This window comes from Coturnix japonica, unplaced genomic scaffold (genome assembly GCF_054131305.1).
Source record: "Coturnix japonica strain WE unplaced genomic scaffold, WE-NBRP24 Scf046, whole genome shotgun sequence".
NCBI classification, from domain to species: Eukaryota; Metazoa; Chordata; class Aves; order Galliformes; family Phasianidae; genus Coturnix; species Coturnix japonica.
In genome coordinates, this window is record NW_028188949.1 from 612,014 (window position 1) to 633,582 (window position 21,569).

Here is a 21,569-nt window from a genome sequence, read left to right on the forward strand (position 1 = left end):
AAGCCTTTGCTGTGCACGTAAGCTGGGTGAGTTTTGTAGATAGCGCAGAATTTAGAGCGTTTCCGAAGGTAATTTTGTTTGTAAGTGGTCCTGATTGTGTATGTACTTAAGTAAAGGAAAATCTGCATTTATTTTCAGGGCTGTAACTGTCTGAATTCTGGAAGGAAAGGGGATGATAAAATCTGCATGGTGGTACGCACCTCTGAAATGTACCGACTGTTGATTCATTCCAACCCAGTGTTAAAAGTCTTTGATCTGTGTTTTAATTGGCATTCCCCATCTTTGTGCCAGGTCTTGCCAGAATCAGGAACTCTTTGGAATCAACTTTTGTTTGTGATGTGTTGCTTTGTGATTTCAGCCACCGTTGTTCCTTGAGTGGAGATGATCTGAACAGGCAGTGGCTGACTCCCAGTTCTCAGCTCCATCCAACAATTTACCACACCAAAGGTCTTCTGTATTATCTGCGCAGCATCAACCGGGCCCCTGTGGTGAGTAACTCCCTGTATCTTCTATGGGTTATTGCACGCAGATGGATTATTGCAGTTGTGTCAACAGCCCTGTTTTATGGTTAGAGATGTGGAAAGCATACTATACCGCTATACTTTCATCATTGTGGGGTGTTTTTGAAAGTCTTGGGTTATCTACTGAATCTTCTAACCAACTCCAAACTTCAGAGTCTTCGTGCACCTGCAGAGTGAATACAAATTCCTTACAGCTCCTTAGTATCCTCAAAGTACTTCAGCTAAACTAGATATTGTTAGTAAGTTATTGTTATCTTTCTGGCAATGACAGGAGAAATTCTGTGAAGACATAGTCTGAATGGATCATGCAAAAGCCCAAACTGGAGCAATCTGTGCAATCAGAGAAACACAAGTTAGCTTTCAAAATGGTTGAACTTTTCTGCTGCTTCAGTGAGAAGAAAATGACTTTTTGGGGGAACTACCGGAAGTTCATGAGGGGTGATACTACTGGCATATGTCTGGGATCTGTCCCCATCTGTTCGGTCTTGATGCCCAACAGAATGAATAGTTCTGAGACCTCAGGATAAAAAAAAAACACTGATGGTTTCAAATGTTGATGAACAGAATGGAAGTGGATGGAACAGCAAGTTGGCTTCTTATAGCCCCAGTTAGGCAGGAAATGTCCTAAGATGCACTGTTCACTCTGGTCTTGATGAGAAAATCCTCAGACAAGGTGAAAATGTCTGTGAGTTTCTTTAAGTGAATATTTGTGGAAATATGCTATTTTTGGCCTAAATGACAGCCCTGACATCGAGCTCTGCACTCCAAGGAATCTACTGGAAGTTCAGCTTGTATCTGAGAGTTTATTCCACCTACATTTTCTTTGGGTTTTGAGCTACATCTGATCAGTTTTGTTTTATTGTGCTAATCGTATTGGGCCTTTTTAATTTAAATTTATCATAACCATCCCTGTCACATCCAGATGCATGAAGTTGAACATGCGCCCAGTGGAAGTTTTCATCTTGCTGAGTGAAGTAAGACTATTGATCGTATCATGTCTCTCACTCACAGGCAGTATGTCAGACGTGGTAAACTGATTTTTTCTTTGCCTTTGAAGAGTACATTGATTTTGGTTTATACATGCTCGCAAATGTCTTTTCCCAACTCCAGAAGAAGCTGGATTTCTTCTGCCCTGCACTCACTGCCAAGATGCCATGAAGGCAATTTCACTGATAGCCAAATGATTTCTGTGGAGTGAATTAGTTTAATTTATCTTGGGGATGCGCAAGCAGTTTCTTCAAAGGAAAGGAAAGCTTCTTGAAAGTGAAAAGGAAATAACTTTAAAGTTAGCGGCCTTTCAAACCAAACCCATTTTAATTGGTAACTTCAGCCATAGAAAACAGCCATCTAAGTGCTTTATTTGTTTATTTATTTTTGCTTCTCTTGTTGGTTTTGGAAACCCTAGTAAAAGAAGGGGCTGGATACGCTGTAGTATTGCAACTCTCCACTGAGGGTGGTTTCTTTTCAACTGAGAGCAGCGGGAGTATCAGAGAGCTAAGCTTGGGAGCAGCTAGGACTGAAGGGGAAAGAGATGTTGCTTTTTCCCCTTGAGCATTCGTGGTGAGGAAATGTGCAGTTTGTGAATTACAGTTGACAGTGCACTTGCAGGATGCAACAGGAAAAGTGTAGCTCTTACAGAGGGATCAAGCTGCAGCAAAGAGCAAGTTACTTTTGGAGGGGACAGGAAGATGCTGTTAGGGACCAGGAGACACAAAGCGGTGTTTGCTTTTTGAGATATTCTATCAAGGTTGGAAACAGAATCTGACTGCAAGTACATAGCTTTTTGTGAGCAAAGCATCCTAAACGTGTCTACCTCAGCAGTCTGAGATTGGGTCCTCTCACGAAGCTACTAAGGAAAAAAAAGAGTATTTGCATCCATTTTCTGTCTTGCTTTTCCTTTGTTTTAAAAGCTTCCTGATTCTGTGAGTCATGAGGGGGATTGTTTTTGAGTTTGAAAGCAGTCCTTCCCTTTGTGGTGCTCAGTGCTGGCACATTACTTTAAATAGATAAAAATTTGCATGTGTGTCTTGAGTCATACCCCAGTGAACACCAGACTTGGAATTTGACTGTGTGTTGGTGTCACAGCTGTACAAGAAGGATAGAGAGAAAAAAGGGGTGGGTAGGTCTCAAGTTTACCTTGTGGTTGCCCAGGCTTAACCCAAGGAAAGTTCTTCATTGGGTGCTGCAACTATAAAATACAGTTTTGTCTTGGCTGAGTGGTGAGGCTTGAACTACTCTGTAGAATAAAAATAGAGCAGAAGAATGCATTGTAAAAACAAAAACAAAACGATTTGTCATAAACATTGAGAATAACTGCAGTGCTCAGTAAAATTAATTAAAATGTAGGTATATATGATACACAAATGGAATGGAAACATTTCCAGTAGTGTTGACTTCTCTGCTGTGGAGGTGGGTGGCAGTCATGGATTCATCCCATGGCATGAAATAGTGGTGTTACAGAGCCTGGCTTTTACAATGCTTTACTAATATGGAAGGCTTGTTCCAGACTTGTCACTTAAGGATTCACTCTTGAGATGCAGAATTATGGACCTCCTGCTTATCAGGCAGCACAGCTATCTGAGCAGCTGATCATCCCTGTGTGGTTTCTGATAAGTAATCTTTTAGGTAATAATATATGCATCTTGCATGTTAGTAATTCTGTAAATTGGCAGGTAATTGATACCTGGTTGAGCTGGGATCTCTGCCTCAAAATAGAACCACAGCTATAAAACCTTCTTTGATATTCATAGGAGTAAATTCTAGTTGGTACCTGTGGTTAAACTAATCTATGACTGTATTGCTGGAAGCATAGATGGAACGCTAACTGGAAAAATGCCTGTCATTAAAAGAACCAATAAATGCAGCTGTTTAGAAGGGGGCTTTATGGGATAATTCCCTGTTTTTCAGGCAGTTGCTTGAAGTGTAGGACTGCATAAGCCCCATGTGTTGGACTGGGTGATCCTTTTACAGGTCCTGTCCAACTCAGGATGTTCTGTGGCTATAGCAGTCCTGTTAACTAGGACTTGTGGGATGAATCTGCGTGTGAGTGTCTTAGCATCTCCAATCAACGTGCAGCTTGTCAGAGCAGCTGGAGGAATTTAAATGCTCAGTTCCTTAGGTAATTAAACTTCCTGACTGGCTGCAGCTAAACTGAGTTACTGTATAACTACTAAACAAGCATACTAGGGTAAAACTTGCCTTAACAGTTGGTGGAAGAAGTTGATCTATTCCATCTGTTTCTCTCCTCCTGTCTATGTTTATATAAGAATATGTATCTTTCTTCCTCATCTTTTTAATTGATCCACAGTGCTTCCCTACCTTATGACACCTGTCCCTTTGTCTCTGATAGATGCCTCAGAAAACTATTTAAATGATATCACGATGTTCCTTTCTAATCGGCAATGAATATTGCCTTAAAACAAACCAATTTCTTCTCTTTAGAAATCCTTGTCTTTTCACTGCTGGATTTCTGAATGTTTCTGATAAAGACATGGAGAATATATGTAACAGCAGTGTCTATATTGACTTCATATTCCGGAGGGCAATGAGATTGATTATTATTTAACACTTGGGTCAATATTTTCCTCTTGGGTCATTAAATCGTGATTTTCATTTTTATCAAAGTTGATATGTGCCTATGAAGGCAATCAAAACTTCCATTAAAACCTGGAATGTACCTTGTACCTAGTTTATATGATAGCTGACATGAGAGATGGATTAAATAGATACATTACGTTGTGTGGAATCAGATTATTTGTCTGACAAAGATAATGTCCCGTGCTTTATGTCCAGGAATTCATGTAAGTATCTGACCACATACAATACATTTTTACACAACTGCACAATTACATTTTCCTAAACATTGTGTAGCACAGTTTTTGTGTTTAAAGAAGCCAAGGTGATTAATTGCTGGCAAAAGGTGCAGTTTTAAAATCTCCTGAGGCTAATGCTAGAGTTGAGAAGTCAGAGGAGCCCAACAAATTGCTCCGTTGTATCATAAGTTACCATGAACTCTCAGGTTCCTCGGTTGGCATGGAATCTTGCACAGATGTCATGTTTATTTCTGCTGTGGACAGAAATGCACCGGTGTTGACACTGGATTCATGAGATCATGTCAGTTCCAATAGGTAAAACGAGGTACGGCTGACTAACAAAGTTTGACACTGATTATAGGCTTGGCCCAGAGCTCTGCTCTGAGTTTGTCTGAAGAGCACTGACAAAGGTGTAATTCCTCACATACAATCCTCTAGTATTTATAGTGTCTGTTGTGAAGAACCACAAAGCTTACTTCAGTATTACAGATTTTGCCTTTCTTTCCTCCCTAGGTGTTCTGTGACTACCATGGACACTCCCAGAAAAAGAATGTGTTCCTCTATGGTTGCAGTATCAAAGAGACCTTGTGGCAAGCAGGTTGCGTGGTCGACACAGCAGTTATCACAGAAGATGTTGGCTACAGGGTAGGTCTGCTTTGTTCCTTTCTACAGTTGTTGGCATATATGTGCACCTACATCCCTCTTTAAGATGAGGTCAGATCACAAGTTCTGTTGGTAGGTGCAAACTTGTCTTGCAGCAGAGGAGTAGAGATCCAGAAAAGTTTAAATGATTCCTACTATCTTCATGCACCAGATATCTGCAAGAATATTGTCAATAGGTGGATCTCTAATTCATTTCATTAAGATTCTGTTTTGTTGTCACTGCCGCTGACTAATAGAAATGTTGTATTTTTGTGTTTTATAAGTTCCAAGTATACATGTGCTTCTCTCACCCTCAACTCACGAGAAGTCCCCGTGGAAACACTTGTTTCACAAGGAAAAGCAGGAAGGGTGCTTACAGTCAGAACATCGCTTGTTGTATTTGAAATCAGTGGGCTTGAAAAGGCTGAGGATAGTTCACTGTTACACAAACAGAATTCAAATGCTGCTTTCAGCATCTGGTGCCTGTCTTGAATCTGCAATGAAGAAACCAAGAGCAAGCCTCCAAGGGTGTCCAAGAATCTGCAGTGGCCTAGATGAAAGGCTTTGTGATTGCAAAATAGGGGAAGTTTCTCTCCTTCCTCCCATGAGTAATTATGGACGATCCTGCTCTCCATGTATTTACTTCCCAAAAACATGAGCAAAATACCTCAAGAAAATTGTGATTTTTGAACAGCCTTTGCTGTAGCCCTTGATTCGTGGGAGAAAGAGGCATTGTTACTTCCTAATACTTGGCCTCAGATGACATGCGTAGCATTGACATTGGAAAACCCAACTTCAGGATTTCTCCTTTTAATCACCATTCCAGGCCCCTTTGACAGTAATCTCTGAAGGGACCTCAGTAAAGAATCCTAATTCCATTCTGACCAAATGGGAACAGAGGTTTATGGACATGGGCAGCACCCCCGTTTTTGTGCATGCTAAATCCAGCTGTATGAGAGACAGGGAGCATGGTTAAAGTAATGTGTTGTCATAAAAGAATCCTTTGAAAAGATGCGTTTTCACCCTCCCAGAAATACAATTGAAAGGTAATTAATGAGAAAAGCAGAGGGGAAAGAACTATTAGTGTGAAATCCAGTGAAAGCTGGTAAAATGAAAGGAATATTAAATTCAGATTTGATAATGCTTCTAAATGAGTCCTGACTACAGAGACATTACTGTTACCTGCCAGCGTTTTTATTTAATCAAATATAGAAGACTGATTATGCATATAATTTCAATTGTTTTAAAAACTAAACTGGATTAGAGATCTGATTATGGTACTTCATAGCATATATTTACAAAAATCTGTGTGCTGTTTCAGATAAGGACAGAATGAAAACTATCTGAACCTTCACACGCAGTTTAGCTGGATCTCATGATTGTGTTCAGGATTATAATTGTTTGGGTGACTGTGCTTTATTTTTAACCCAGCTCCAGGAAAACCTGGATGTGTTGCTCGGAATCATAATATTTTGCAGCAAATTGTACTTTGAGGGCAATTCAGAAGCAGTGGATGTTTAGTTCAGAGCAAGTAATCAATTTTAAAGATTCCTCTGTTCGGTATTCTCCCAGGAAAAGGAATGCTGTAGTTCTTAATAGCACACTGTAGATCTTGACTTAAGAGTTAGGCTCATGCTGGTCTCAGGTTTGAAATGTAATCTCTCACTTTGTTCCAGTTATCTGTTCACAAGGTTTTTTTCTGCTGATGAATGGACCTTATAGATCTTTATGTCTGTACCTTACAGAACTGGTAGGGTCCATTCATAGCTATAGATTGGATATGCTGAAAATAACACTTACTTTCTTATTACAGAGGTATGTGTGATTATGATGTTTGCAGTGGATATTGCAGAACAGTTTAGGCCAAAGATTTTATCTTCTGCGTCAGTCATCCTTTAAGAGAAGACCAGCTATTAAATGTTATTTTCTCAATTTTGATGAAACCAAGCAGTCCTGTACAGAACTGTGATGTAAAGCTCAACAGAGTGGAACTAGAATTGCTTAGAATCAATCAGTTTCACTGATTGTTATTGGAAAGTGAAATTAGCTGGTTGGCTTTCACTGCCCAAACTGAATGAAATTTGAGGGTCAATGCCATTAGCAATGAGCAGAAACTCCTTCTGTATGATTCCATTCCATTCAGAAGTTTAAGAAAGCTGTCATCAAAGAAATAATGAACGTTCTTATTTTACAAGCTCTTCACTGGATGGTCTTTGGGCATGTACTGGGATGCAAGCACAAAGGTTTATATGCACATATGTGCTTTTGTATGTAAATGCCCAATTTCTACACCGAGTACACCTAGTGTTAAGGTATCTAGTATATACTTTTACAGTTAGCATGAAGAAGTGTTGCATCCACACTGATAGAAATATTTGATAGCGCTGTGTATTAGCAGTGTTTATAGGCTGCTGTTGAGAAAAATGATTTCTAGAATAAGAAAATCACTCAGAGCTAAGAGGTAATTTTACTGAATTTTCATATTTACTCTTTATTGCCGCTTTCTATACAGAGTGCATTCAATGTACCATTTGATCCCAGATGAGAATAGTTTGGTTTATTTCACAATGCAAGATAGTTAAATGCTAAGCTCTATTTTCCTATAATTATCTGTGACCTTCAGTGGGATTATGCATTCCCCTTCTTTGCTGTGTGCTGTGTTCAAACAAAATTCCTCCTATAGCTGAATCCCTTGTCAAATTGTGAGGAGGAGCTGGAAAGGAAAGAATGGAAACATTGTGTGCTGAGCTATGACTGCAGCCCTCTAGGCAGAACAGGAAAATGTAGTTAATGTTGAAGCAGCTTAAAAAATAAAGCTTCATAAGTGACTTCAGCAGTCCAAAACTATAGGATGTGCAAAGACATCATTTTGGATGGGATGTACCAAATGTACTTACAGCATTTTTGTCTGTGACTGGGGACAAAAAAACAAACAAACACAACAAAACATTAGAATATGAAGATTTCACTTGGGATGAAGATGAGTCCAGTTTGGCACTAACTGGAACTATCACAGTGACAGTTTCTACAGGTAGCTTTGGTGATACGCGCTTTAAACAGCATAGGCCTCTTGTAGATGTATTTGTGATATAAATGCATGTACATCTGTTTGATTCATTTTCTCATTGCTGATACTTTCTTATAGACTCTTCCTAAAATCCTGGACAAAGTGGCCCCTGCATTTGTCATGAACAGCTGCAGCTTCCTTGTAGAAAAGTCCCGCGAGTCAACAGCCCGGGTGGTGGTATGGCAAGAAATGGGTGTGCTGAGGAGCTACACCATGGAGAGCACGTACTGCGGCTGCAGCCATGGTCTCTACAAAGTAAGTACCTCTTCCAAAGAACTACATGGCACACTCCTTCTAATGTGTGTCTAATGAGCTTGGGAGAATAGAGAGTGCTGTTTTTATGCTGTTTGGTATTGCCAGCTTCCTTCTATAATATAAGTGTAGCCATTCTACTGAGTTTCTTCTCAGTTAAATCCTTCCACGATCCTTCACTTTTAATCTTCCATGCCAGGGAAGTAGGTTCCTTGCTACGAGGTTTCATTTGACAGTGAAATAAAAAGAAATTCCAGTCTAATGCCAAAAATATTGAGCTGAATGAAGGAGTGTTTTTGAGATGATACAGACTGTGTCTTTATAATGGTATTCACAGTAGATCTGAGGTAATTAACATGAATATTAGGAGTCGTACACTTCCTGTTGCAGTCTATCTGGGCATTTGCTTGGCTAAACTTAAGAGCCTGCACTGAGAATTCTGCACTTGGAGTTTGTTACTGACAGCCAAAGGTAGCTCATCTATGAGCTGAAGCCACAGCTTTAACTGTGAACTAAATGGAGCTAAATTTCTTACCAAATGATGTTCCAGATACTGTGGGAAGGGCTGTACTTGTGCTGAGTGCATCAGAGACAGGAGCCTCTTGGCACTTTTTAAGTACATGGTTTGAGCTCTGGTAATTGTATTTAGCTGTACATAATTCTCCACTTGCTCAGTTGGTGAATTCTTTTTGTTCCTTTCCCAAACCTGTTGCTTTCCATGGAAGGGATTCTGTGCTCCACCTTATTTCTCCCACTAGGGAGCAATCCTTATCTATACAGCATTAATATGTGGTTAAGGATCCGAAAAGACCCTTAAGGAAAAAGCCATTGTTACAAATAACAATTAATAAGACGTTCAAATTATTCTTTGCAAGTTCTATGTTAATCCTTTTACATTCCATAGAATGTGGCCAGCAAGTACTCAGCTACTGTTTTAACAGTGCTCTACTATACTCACATCATTTCTTAGATAGAAAAGGCAGAAGAAATATCTGAAGATGGTTTAAAGAAAGAGAATATAACTGCCCTGAGCATTACACCTAGTGCTCCCTACTCTGAGAAGTGCTGATGGGGTGCAATAGGTACCACAGGTTGTGGTGGGGTTTTAAATTTCCTTCAGACAGTGGGGAGAAATTCTACCTTGACTAATGTCAGTGGCAAAACTCCTAGTGATCTCCATGGAGAATTTAACTCATTTCCTAGATAATCTGAGTAACATCTAAAAGCAGTTGGACATCAGGTTATATCAGTGTCTAATGATTTGTTCTCTACTTCCTTCAGTATTTTCAACCCAAGTTTGCATAAGTTGTGCCAGCAGATCTAAAATGTTTTATGCAACGTTCTCCCAAGTGCACCACCACTCAGTAAGCTGGTGGTCAGGCTTCTAATGGTGTTGGTAGCAGTTCTGGATCCTGATCTTTGACTTTCTTCCTTCTTGAAAATGGTGAAAATAATGGTGAATGTAGCTGCTTTGCTGACTGTAAACTGAGATACAAACTTCTTGTGCTTGAAGTTGCACATATCTGATAGGGAGTTTGCAAAGGATTTAGGAAAAAACAGAGGAAGGCTTTGTAGAGACTGTAAGAAGCTTAAATATTAAATACACAGGGCTGTCAGGTAAGCCCCCTCTCACCACAGAGCAATGTTGTAGGAGGGCTGAGGTAACCTGTCTGATAGAGAGGCCCAGAAAAGAAGTTCCTAAAGTTTTTCGATTGCACGGTGTGTGGCATATCATGTATAGAAATGTGACTTTCATTTCTAAAGCAGTTTAGTGAGTGAAAAATAAGGCATGAATTTGTTACTAGTGATATGTAAATGAGAAACAGTTGTGACCCCAGCCTCGATTAAAAGTCATTTGATTTCAAATGGGTATGGGGGGAGGGCAGAAATGAGAGCAAAAGAAAAGATGACTTGTCTGTTGAATCTCCCTGTCTGTGTGATCAATGGAAATGCAATAAGCCATCTACCCTTAAGGAAGAGAAACATAAAACTAAAGAAACTATTGATCTTATCTAAGGTTTTATTCAACATAAAGAAGAAGAAAAGAAGGGGAAAAAAAATCCAGACTCTCTTTGATTTTGTCTGGATTGTCCAATTGAGTCTTAGAACAGCAGTGTCTCCATTTGAAAGCTGCCTAAAACAAAGCAGTCCATTTCAACAAGGAATTCTCCTTCCTACTTCTACCAGTTTACAATCTCACAATCAAAAAGTAATCAGAAACTGCCTATCATTTCTCTCCCAGTGTGAATGCAGTCTGTATTAACTCCCTCACTGGACCTATTGCCCTCCAGGTTTGTATTACTGTCCTCCTTTTGCAGGATTTTGTTGAGCCATCTTGTCTTATTTGGTTTGCAGAATACTGAATATAAGGCTGTGCCATAGAAAGCTCTATTCAGTACAATCGGGAGCAAATATTGGCCCAAAAGAATCAAATCTGCACTGACGCATATGGATATTCTCCTAAGTTTCTTCAGTGTGATTCATTTTTAAACTGGCATAGCTCTTTGTTTTACCATATCCTATTGTACTACACTTTATTCTTCTTGATTCTTGGCTGACTAGTTAAGACGCCTGTAGTAACGTACTTCACTGGGATGTTCAGATTACTAACTGTATTCACCATCCTACGAGTTTGATGTATTTTGAGCCATGTATACATTTGCGTTCCAAAACAGATATAGTAGAAACATGGCAAATCTCAAAACTCAGCTCCGTGCTCTCTCAGTACATGTGGTGTTGGAAAGGCATTTTCCTTGACATGTTGTGCCTGGTAGAGGAGATGAAGTACTGATGTAAATAGACTTCAGCTTCTTGCTTCAAAGGGATACACGCAACAAGGAGTAACAAATGAGTTTTTAAATTATTCCAGATATTTTGACAGTACCCTTTGAAGGAGATTTTACTGGTGACGTGGATCCCTTTTTGAAGAAAGTCTTTGGGAGAGTCAAGAGAAAAAATTAATTCTGTCCAGTCTAATGCTTCTGAATGAGGGGAATTGAATGCCCCAACTTTTATTATCCGACTTGATGAGAGGGAAAAGCCATCCATTTGCAGAGATGATGGAATCAGGGAGAGCAGCACCGAGCAGAGTGGCCATACGTTCATAAGAAATTGTTGATAGTTGTTCAAAACACCTTTGAAAGGAGGATTTGGGGAATTTCAGGAACGCTCTTCCATAGAACCCATCTTCATGTTGGAAAAGTTTTTCTTCTTTTGAGTCCAACTACTCAATTCACTGAACTGGTAAAGCAAGCTAGAGGTGAGGAAAAACTGATGTTGTTTTGTTGGTTGGTTGGTTGGTTTGATTTGATTTTGCTTGCATTCTCTCCAGTCATTTACAGTAGGAGAAATTAGAGGTAAAATTGTGCCTGATGTAACGGCAGCAATTGGCAGGTGGAGCCTGGCCAGAGTAACTGTCAAAAGTCATGGCCTGTCTAACAATTAGAAGCCCCCATCTCTACAAAACTCACCCCAGATAAATTGTGAGAGTGAATGTCCCTGAAGGTTCTGTGAGCCATCTTCGTGTGAGCGAGGATGTGACATTAGTCATGTAACGTGTGTTCCACAAATCATGTGCCATCTTGCTGAAGTCTGTCTCGTTCTGTTTAGAAGGTTAATAAATTGCATCTTTTTGTTTTTCCTATGCTATACTGGCATAAAACCAAGATAACTTTCTTGTTAGATAAGAGCCAATAGTTTGTATTTCGGAGATGGAAGTACTTAAATGCTGAGGGATAAAAGGACGGAGCTGCTGATAAACGGGTAGCAGAACTGGATGAAAAGCTCTGCATCCTGGCCCCTTATACAGTAACTGCAGAGATGAGAGTCTAATAAATGGGAAGAGCTGCCATTATCCATCCCCTGTAACCTGGCTAGCATTTACTGAATTATTTTATACAAGTAATGAACCAGTGAATTGCCGTGAAAGTGTGGCAGAAATAAAGCAGTATGCCAAGATGAAAGCCTTTCCTCTTGCTACTCTTTCAGAGGTGGACTGCTCTGGTTTGACCCATTTCTGTCCAAAATAACCAAATTGTTACTAATACATCATTTGTCCCTGAAATTGCAGTTCTGTTTCTTTATAGTTATCTATAGGCAATGAAAGATTTTCTTTATCTTCCTTATTATTGCATATCACATATTATATTTCTGTGGAATTTTTATGTATGCCTTATTCATAAGCAGTTTATTACAGTCGATAGTCAGAAATTGGGTTGTTTTGAGGGAGTTTGCAGTCGCATAACGTTGTCTTACTGGCATACAGAAGCAATGATATTCTTGTATATCATTCTTGTAATTGGATGCCTAGTGCACAAACTTGCAAATGATTTTAATTTGGACTCATGCCAGTATTCAGGCACCAACAGAAATGGCTGCAGCAATGTTCTTGCCACAGAGCGTATTTGATAAGTACTTGCAGAAGGGAAATGAAAAGAGATGGAGTTTATTCTGGGCTTTCTGATGAGCATTCCAGTAAATTGTTTACATCATCTTTGAAATCTGAGGCTTTTCCTATTTCTGGTTTCCATTGTCTCCCACGTTTTACACTTTTCCTAAGTATGAGTAAGTTTCACAAGCATCCAGAAGTTTCTATCCAAAAAATCATCTCTAAAACGTGCATCTAGTGAACCCTCTGAGGCCTGGGCACGTCATTCAAAAGCAGATGCTAAGAAATATAGAAGAATGTTTTTTTGTTTTTTTTTTTCTAAATAGTTCTGCTTCCAGTTCTGGTCCAAAGTGATTCAAATTGGAAGCAGCTGTAATTGTAAGAGAAGTATAAGAGAAAAACAAATAGTTATCTTGTAGTAATCTAAGGAGTGAAGGATTAAATTAAGGTTTTCTGCTCATTGTGTTTTCTTTAGTTGTTGCCCATTGCAAACGTTTGCATCCTGTTTTCCGTATTTTCATGCTCCTTTTGTGCCCACCAATCCTTTTCAGTAAATTGTGATTCAGTTTTCAAGATATTCTAATGGTACCTTTTAGTCTTGACGATTTCACTTAATGCAACGATATAAAGGTTAATGGCATTTAGGAAATGAGCAAAGGCACATGGGAAAGAGCAAACCAACCAGGAGACGGTGAGCATTCATCTTCCTTGGATGGCCAGAGCAACATAATGATTAGTCTGCAAGCACAGCACCAGGGCTTGTGGCTTGCAGCCACAAACCTGTATTTTCTGGTCCTCTTAGGCTGGATTGAGTCAGATGAGCAAAGTCTTGGATGAGAACTCTCCACGGACTTGGCAGAAAAAATGAGTGTTATATCCTAACTCGGATTTTGTTGATATAAACAAAAGGAGAAATGTATATGGCCTTGAACTACAGAGAAATGAAAAATCAGCTGACTTCTCAGCCTTTTGGAACCAATTTCAAAGCTGATCAAATAGGATCTCGACTTCTCCAACTCCTAAATAAACAGAGTAGCACAATCTGAGCCCTTTGGAAGTAATAGCATCTTAAATCAGTTCCTTTGTCTCTGTTGTTGATAGATTATCGAGGGCTGTCTGTCAGTGTAACTGGAGAACAGGTTCCCTCCCTTGTTGTGGTTTGTAATTGCTTTGTGTTTTGTTGTTAGTGGTGTTTTTTAGGTTTTGTTTTTTTTTTTTTCTTCAGCACAACAGAAAGTAATGATGGGATGAGGTCATTGTAGATCTGACTTTGCAGAGTTGGAAGCATCTAGTTCTGTGGAGGTACACTAGACATGGATGTATTTGGAACAGCAAAGCAGAGCCATCATGTGCTCCCCTCTTTCTCTCAACTCTTTTCCACTACTGTATATAATCGATCAGTTGCTGTAGCTCTGATGTTTACCACTTCTGTTTGGGGCTTAGTCTTAAAGGGCTTGTTCTAACAAATCCCTGCGTTTCTTTCCTTTTACTTGCAAATGATGTGAGCATCTCCTAGTTAGCAGCTGGTTTATTTGTTAAACCAAGGAACACAGCAGATTCTGTGGGACCCAGGAAAGGAAAACAGATGTTACCTTGATTCTGTACATTTCTGAATGCTGATATTTCTCTTTTTTCCCCTTCCAATATACCATAAACAGCTGATACCTGTTTTGTTTGTTTGTTTTCTCCCTCAACTACTTCTAAACCTTTCTAGATGCTTGGTTGCAGCCCAGTCTTCCCATACTCTTGGGAAGAAAGGTGGTAGTAGGTACAGATTGGAAAGAGTTATCGAGCTGCTTCCCTAGAAGCTTTTTTTTTTATTTCCCTAGGAAATAAAAAGCCAGACTACATGGAATCAGAAATGCAAGTATTCAGTCATACCCATTTTCTGGGAGTTGTGGATGGGATTAGATCGAAGATTCCCAGGTGCTGACATTGCAAACCCAGACAACTTAGATGTTAGAATCAAAAAATTCATTTGCAATTAATTAATTTATGGTTGCATGGAAAAGATGCTGCACTTTGGATGAAATGTTACTCTTTCTGAAGCCCACTGAACAGTTCTGAACGGTGCAGCCTTGAATATAAGTGGGATTTAAGTCTGCTAATGAAAAGAACTCTTGGGAAGGATGTGAGACAGAAAAGCAAAATTCCTAATGAAAACTAGCTGTAGTATTCTGGCAGTGTCTCTTTAAAAGTCTAAATATCATTGCACATCATCCTTTCAAGTTTTCAGTGGAATTACAGCGGCTAGGTTTTTGATTTCTGATGTCTCTCTTGCTTGTTAATCTGGTCCCATGTGGATTTATTGTACAAATCTATTTGGCAGCTGAAAATTGCCCTTTGATGAAGCTCATAGTCTAATCATGAACTCCTCAGGCATGGCAAATAAGAATGGGAGGTTGCAAAAGCACAGGCTAGAGGAGCCACGTTTGTCTTTTACTCTGCATGGATTTTAGAAGCATCTAAATTTCAGAGTCTTTTATACACAGGATTTTCTGCGAAGATTGATTTTTACCCCTCTTAGCATCATAACATTTGCCATGCTGGATCAGACCATTGGTCCATATGATCAGGTATCCTGTCTCATACAGTGTTTGGTTCCTCGTGGCTCCTAAGAGAACAAAACCAGGCTGTAGTGCAACTGATTCAATTACACTAAGACATGGAAAAGAAGAAATAATCCTACCGGCCCACCTGACCTGCCTCCTTTCTGCTTCATATGCTGCAGCATGAGGCCTGATTATTTCGAGGGTGTGGTAATGATAATGAGCAACTTTCTCTGTTGATAATTATGGCACTTTTCTGTCCCCTTTCGTAATATTTTCCCACACGGGATTTCCTGCAGCAGTGAACTCCACTAGTTCATACTAGTGATATTAGTGGTATTGGATATGCTGTCCAATATTGAATGTAAACTATATATTGAAATTTAATCTCACTTCCTCCTCCATTCTGTCCCTCCACTGATTTCTGCACTGTACTTCTCACAGCTGCTGTAGCTCCCAGGTTCTTTAATCTGCTGTTCTCTGCCACATCCACTGTTGTCTTTATTCATGGATGATCCAATCGTAGGTCCCTTGGTCTTGTCAAAAAGAAATCAAACTAACTCTATTCATTCTTGCCAACTTTGAAATCTGTAGGTGCATCCTTTCTTCTTCTTTTTTTTTCTCATCCAGTTCTTGTCTCTTTGGTCTTTCCTTTTTTATGTTCCCAATTGAGATTTATATTTTTTTTTCATATGTGCTAAGCTCCTGTACTGATAGCATTGTCTTTCCTCTTTCCCTTCTTCCACAACACTTATTTCAGCTTATGGTCCCAGAAAGAACCATCAGCTCTTCTGGTTTTGACCTCCTATACTACATAGGCAGCTTTGTACCAAACCCTCGTGTTTGTGTAAGATTTTTCATAGAAGAAAGAATTCAGACTGGATTTGAGAGCATCACATGATTGGAAATCCATCTGGTCCCCTGATATTTTGTTCCAGGGATCAGAAAGTGCTAAATATTATTTCCTTGTACGAATTTGAATTCGTCTGCCTGCTATTTTCAGAGGTACTCTAGTTTTTTCTCTGTTGGTTTAAAGAGAGATTTAGTAACTTGCAGGTTCTTCTCTTAAAAATACTTACAATGCAACCAAGTTACCTTTCTGTTTTGATAATTAATTAAAACAGGCTGAATTCTATAATAGTTTGTATGAGAATGTGCAGGTAAGTACCTCTGAATTAGCTAAAGGAGCAAGTGGAAAGTCCTGTGCTAAACCACATTAAGCCACATGTCAACACTCTGAAGCAGAATTAAGGTGGCCTTAATTAAATTTGGCTTAACTCATTTCCAAAGTAAATTAAACCAAACTGAATTGCAAACACTTTAATTCTGAATAACGGAGGAGAAATATGTGTTTCTGAATGTGATAAACTTACAGATGAAAGAGGTTGCTTGTGCTGGGTAATCTATGAGGCAGAGAAGGCAATATGTTTAGACATGATATTTCTGGAGCTTCATGGCTTATCTTTAGGTAAGAGGCTCTGTTGTATACCACATATGGATGACAAAGAGAAACCTGCTATATTCTAATTTTTGTCCAAGGAAGAAATTTTTGATGCATGTGATGCCAGATGGTGGCTATCTGCAAGTGAAGATGCATGGTCAGAAAAGAGAAATTACAGCACACAGCCTATGGAAATGCAGACATTAGGGACAATTAAAAAGTGATTCACATACATACTCTAAGTGGGGACAGATGAGAGGTGAACGAGCTGAAGACAGTAGAGATCAAAGAAGTTGTTGGCTACTCATAGTTGTGAGAGAAGGAGAATTTGGAGACATCCAAGTGCTGATGTTTTGCAGTATTTCTTTTACTCTCAGACACTCAAGACAGGCAGCTTCTGGAGTATAGAATATTAATCTTTGATGAATAGCTGCTGAAGTGAGACAAGGAATCGTTAAAATATTTTCAACCAAGTAATTATCATAAGCGAGTTCCACTTAGAAAAATGGACAAAGGAATAAACAAGTGTAAGTGTGATTTGGCGTCACACTTTCTTCTTAAAGCAAACAAATATGATACCAAGAGGAGCTTAGATGATGCATGTGGAAATGAGTGCAGTTGTGTGTCATGGGATACGTACGGTTCTTGGTGAAAAGGAAAGATGTATTATTGTTATTATCTAACAACTTTTTAGAGCTGAAATTGAGAGAAGGAAGAAAAGATGGAAAGGTAATGGTTGTGTAAATGATGGATAAACCAAACTGCTTTCCAGTGGTCATAGAGGAGAGTGGTCATAGAGACTTCTGTCTAGGTGTTATGTACCTGAGATTTTGTGTAGGCAGCAGTAAATTCTATTACAGATTCCGAACATTACAGATGATTATTTTCTAGTACAAAAGATGTTGTATCCAATATAGCTCTATTCTGGACCACACTATGATAGGAAAGGGTGAAATAATCTTCGGTGTGAGAGTTGGTGGTTACCTAGACACCAGTGATCATGACCCAATTACGTTTAATAAGGGCAGAGCGCATCATTTCTATTAACATGTGTTCATGTATGTTTTTCCCTTAATATGGGATAATAGTCCAGGACTGAGGATGTATTATAAATAAAGCAGACCACAAGAGGAAGAAAAAAAAGATTACGGAGGTATTATAAATTTTAAAACCAATGTTTTTAAAATAGATTCTGTTACATATCCCAAAAAAAGCTTAATCAAGAATTGAGAACACATTTAGTTAAAACCCATCTTGGTATAATAGTAAAGAGAAGGTGATAATTAGAGCATAGAGGACAGTGAATCATAACACTGATGAAGAATCTATGTAATAGATGGATTGTCAAGAGGTGGATTTCACTTCTTTTAGTCTGTTTCCTTTTTGCCAGTACTAATTGTTTACTAGAGATTCTGACAGATACGAGTAAACAGTGGTAGAGGCCATTTACCTAATCATGATCAAGATATTCTGAGGTGAAAAATGCATAGGTTAATTCTCTGTGAACAAAAGAAAAAGGGGAAAAAGGGTATCAGCCAAAGTAATGTAGGAATTAGATGTGGGAAGCTAAGAAAGTAACTGAAAATTCATGGCAATTGCTACTAAAGACAGTAAAAAAGAATTCAATGCAATGACTGGAAAAGAAAAAGCTATTCTTCTTATGACGTCTGATCAGAAATGTAACCTAAAACCCAAGGAGTTCTTTCTGAGAAGAGCCGCCTGAAGCCTGGTGTACTTCACAATTAAGTTCTGCCTTGGATTAAATAAGTTTTTCCCAAAGTATTCCTAACCAAATCTCTTACTGCGTGCCACCTCTTCTTGGCTATTGCGAAAAGTTTCCTTTGGTGGTGCTGGAAGTAGCAGGTGAACTTACACAAGAATATTGAATCAGAGATTCACTCAGAAACAAAATGAGAAAGGCGATTTTCAATGAGTTTGAAAACGATATTGCAAATGAGTCTGTGAGAGGAGTACAGCTACATACAATGGGAATAAAAAGCCCTGAAACACTGTCCATTTTGCAGTAGCTTATTCCTGGTAGAGATGACTTCTTTTACTAAGTAGGGTTTTAAGTATGTGTATGTTTTTGCCACATGATCAGAAGGACGGTTAGCATCTCAGTGGGAAGTATTCCTTTAAAAGCTGATGGCCAGCAGGCTACAAGTGGAAAGACTTGTTCTGACTTGGAGATAAATATAAAATGCTGTTAGCTTGTGAGGGAGCTGAGAATTGAATTAAGTAGTTTATTTGATTTGAAATGCTAATTCTGTGTGAAAACAATGGAGGACCAGCACTTGTTAAGATATTTCCTCTGCCGCTTTCTTTTTCTGTTATATTATGCCTTCAATTCCATTGTATTATTGTCTGTCTTGTGTTCTTTTTCCCAGCATTGAGAAGTAATAGAGTTGGATCTGACTTGTCATCTGGGTTGGGGAGAATGGGCTGTACAGCCATGTTGTGATGGCCCAGGGCATGCATGCATGCATCGCCAATTGGCAGTGATGGGAAAAAGGGAGACAGCTCTGTAACGCAGCATAAACACGCTTGAGCAACACAATACCTTGCTCACAACCTTCAGATGTCCTGCACCTGGGTGAACAGGCACCTAAAGTCAACACCGTGGCCAATACTACTGCTTTCCACCAAAGATGAAAGCACTGGATGAGCTATGTGATGGGCTTTATGTTCCCTGCAGTCTGATGGTGCATAGGAAGTTTGCAGCAGGCAGCTGGACACCATTTTCCCAGTGACCTTTTGCGAGCAGCCCTCTTGTCTTTTCTAGTGAGGGAGAATGAAGTAAATGGAGTCTGAAAACAGCTCAGACTGGCTCTGAAATAGTGACCGAAAGGTCGCTTTTCTGATCAAGCCATTGTCTTTGGTGATTGGAAGGGCTTCCAGAGGTCAAAGTGCTGAAGTTTTTCTAAATCAGGAATGCTTTCATGAGCCCCCGTGTGCACTGAAATGGCTGGAATTTCTGCTGGTTCATCAGTTGTAGGTAAATGTATTACATAGGCTGAATATCTGCAGCAAGCTACAGCACTGGTTCTGTGGTTTCATGTATTTGATCATCCCTCGCTCACATCAAATCCTTTAATTTGTGAAGCCTGATGTATGATTATGCTGGGGAGTGATATTAAATGTCAGCTTTGAAAATGGGCCTTGTCACGACTAATACGAAATTCACTCCTGTTGTTAATTTAATGAGATAGAGTGACATGCATCATACATTTATTAAATGACCATAATTATATTTATATTAATGCCAATCTCTGCCCAGGAGAGATTCAGGCCTGGCGTAATGGGACGTGTTCATAATGCAGAAGATCTCTGAATATAGATACAGTGAGAAACTCAGGACTGTAAAACCAAGGCCATGTTGTAGGCTGAGACCGAGTAGCTCTGAGATGCTTGGACAGCATTTTGGGTGGGTGAGGCTGTGAGCTTTGATGGAGGTACATGATTAGAGCTCGTGTCAGACCAACAGCTTTTTGGTTATTCCACATGCTGCAGGATTGGTTGAAATTCATTGAGGTATTGACTTGCTCTTAAATGTAATGCATTTGTATGTTCATTCCCTTTAAAAGGTCAACGAAGCAACTTGACAATTTTTAAAGGTAGCCTGCTGTGTCTGAAGTATATTTAGTTTCATGCTGTCTTCTCTGCAGGATATGATATCGAGTTGTTCTGGTGTTATACCGAGCATGTTGTGCATCATTATGTAGACAAGATCATTGCTCAGACCTAGGAAACAAATAAGAATTGAATTTTTTTTCCGAATCTTTTTTTTTGTACAATTATGTTGTTTTAGGAAAATGGCCCTCGGTTATTGCTCTGGTTTCTTCTATCTGGTTGCATCAATTTCCTGGGAAAAAACCAGATTTCTGGGACAGCGGCAGCTCTGCTTGTTGCAGGAGGCAAGAGCAGCCACTACTGAATTCAGTAGCTCCTGTCTGTTGCTTATGCTGATAGTGTCCACTTCTCCTACGCTGCATACTGATGTGTCCCCTGTCTTCACTCTTCTTGTCTGTCACTATAAACAGAGGGGAACTGTGGGAATACAAGAAAAGCTGTTCAGAGCAGCAGCTGTGGAGCAAGATAAACAGCATGGGAACCAAGGACACCTCTGCAAGGAGAAGAAGAGTCTCACAGCTCTGATTGGTTATGTGCCTGCATGGACAGTTGAAAAGTGTTTTGTAGAATGCTTTGTTGACATGTAAGATGTTTGGGAAAGTTGTAAGGGCGTATGGGAAAGTTAGAAAATAACAACTTGTGAAGGTATATAAGGGATGTGAGAACTTGTAATAAACGATTTGGATCGTTCACATCTGAGTCCGTGCCGAGTCGCTGCAAATGGCGCCCACAACGTGGGGCAGATCAACCCGCGGCTGAGCGAGCCCGGTCCGGCAGCGTCGCCCGACTGAACTTCGGAGAGACTGTTTCGCGCGCACCCGCACCGTTCTGCAGGACAGAAGGTGAGCAGTCGGGAACTATGGGGAGCTCACTAACGAAGGAGCAGAAAGTAAATCTCGAAGTATTGCGGTCAGTGTTACCGTATCAGGATAAGACTGTGTCTACTAAAGCATTAGCTACTCTTCTTAAATGAATAAGCAAAAATGTCCCTGAATTTCCAAAAACTGAGTTCTCTCTCAATGGGGAACTTTGGGACAAAATCGGCTCAAAACTCTACGAGGCTTCTCTCGCTAAAGACAGAACGGCTGCTAAGCTGTTGCCCGTTTGGAGCCGGATAATGGAAGGGATTAAGCAATCACGACGGGAAAGAATTTATTCCGACCATTCCCTGCCACCCTCCGTCCCAACCCCGCCGCTGCCTCTCGCTGCGGGAAGCGGCCCGTGCCCGGATCCGACTGGTGGCTCCGACCCCCCCGCGATTCGGGGAG

At 39.8% G+C, this 21,569-nt stretch overlaps 1 protein-coding gene across 1 annotated transcript in view; it reads left to right on the forward strand.

The window, feature by feature from the left end:
* LOC146752321 (cytosolic carboxypeptidase 4-like) overlaps positions 1 to 21,569 on the forward strand; it is a 97,191-nt gene that overhangs the window by 33,242 nt on the left and 42,380 nt on the right. Inside the window, exons 2-4 of the mRNA XM_085532021.1 lie at positions 359 to 488; positions 4,847 to 4,978; positions 8,121 to 8,297. Of these exons, the coding sequence (XP_085388147.1) occupies positions 359 to 488; positions 4,847 to 4,978; positions 8,121 to 8,297 (439 nt within the window). The remainder of the gene's footprint in view (positions 1 to 358; positions 489 to 4,846; positions 4,979 to 8,120; positions 8,298 to 21,569) is intronic.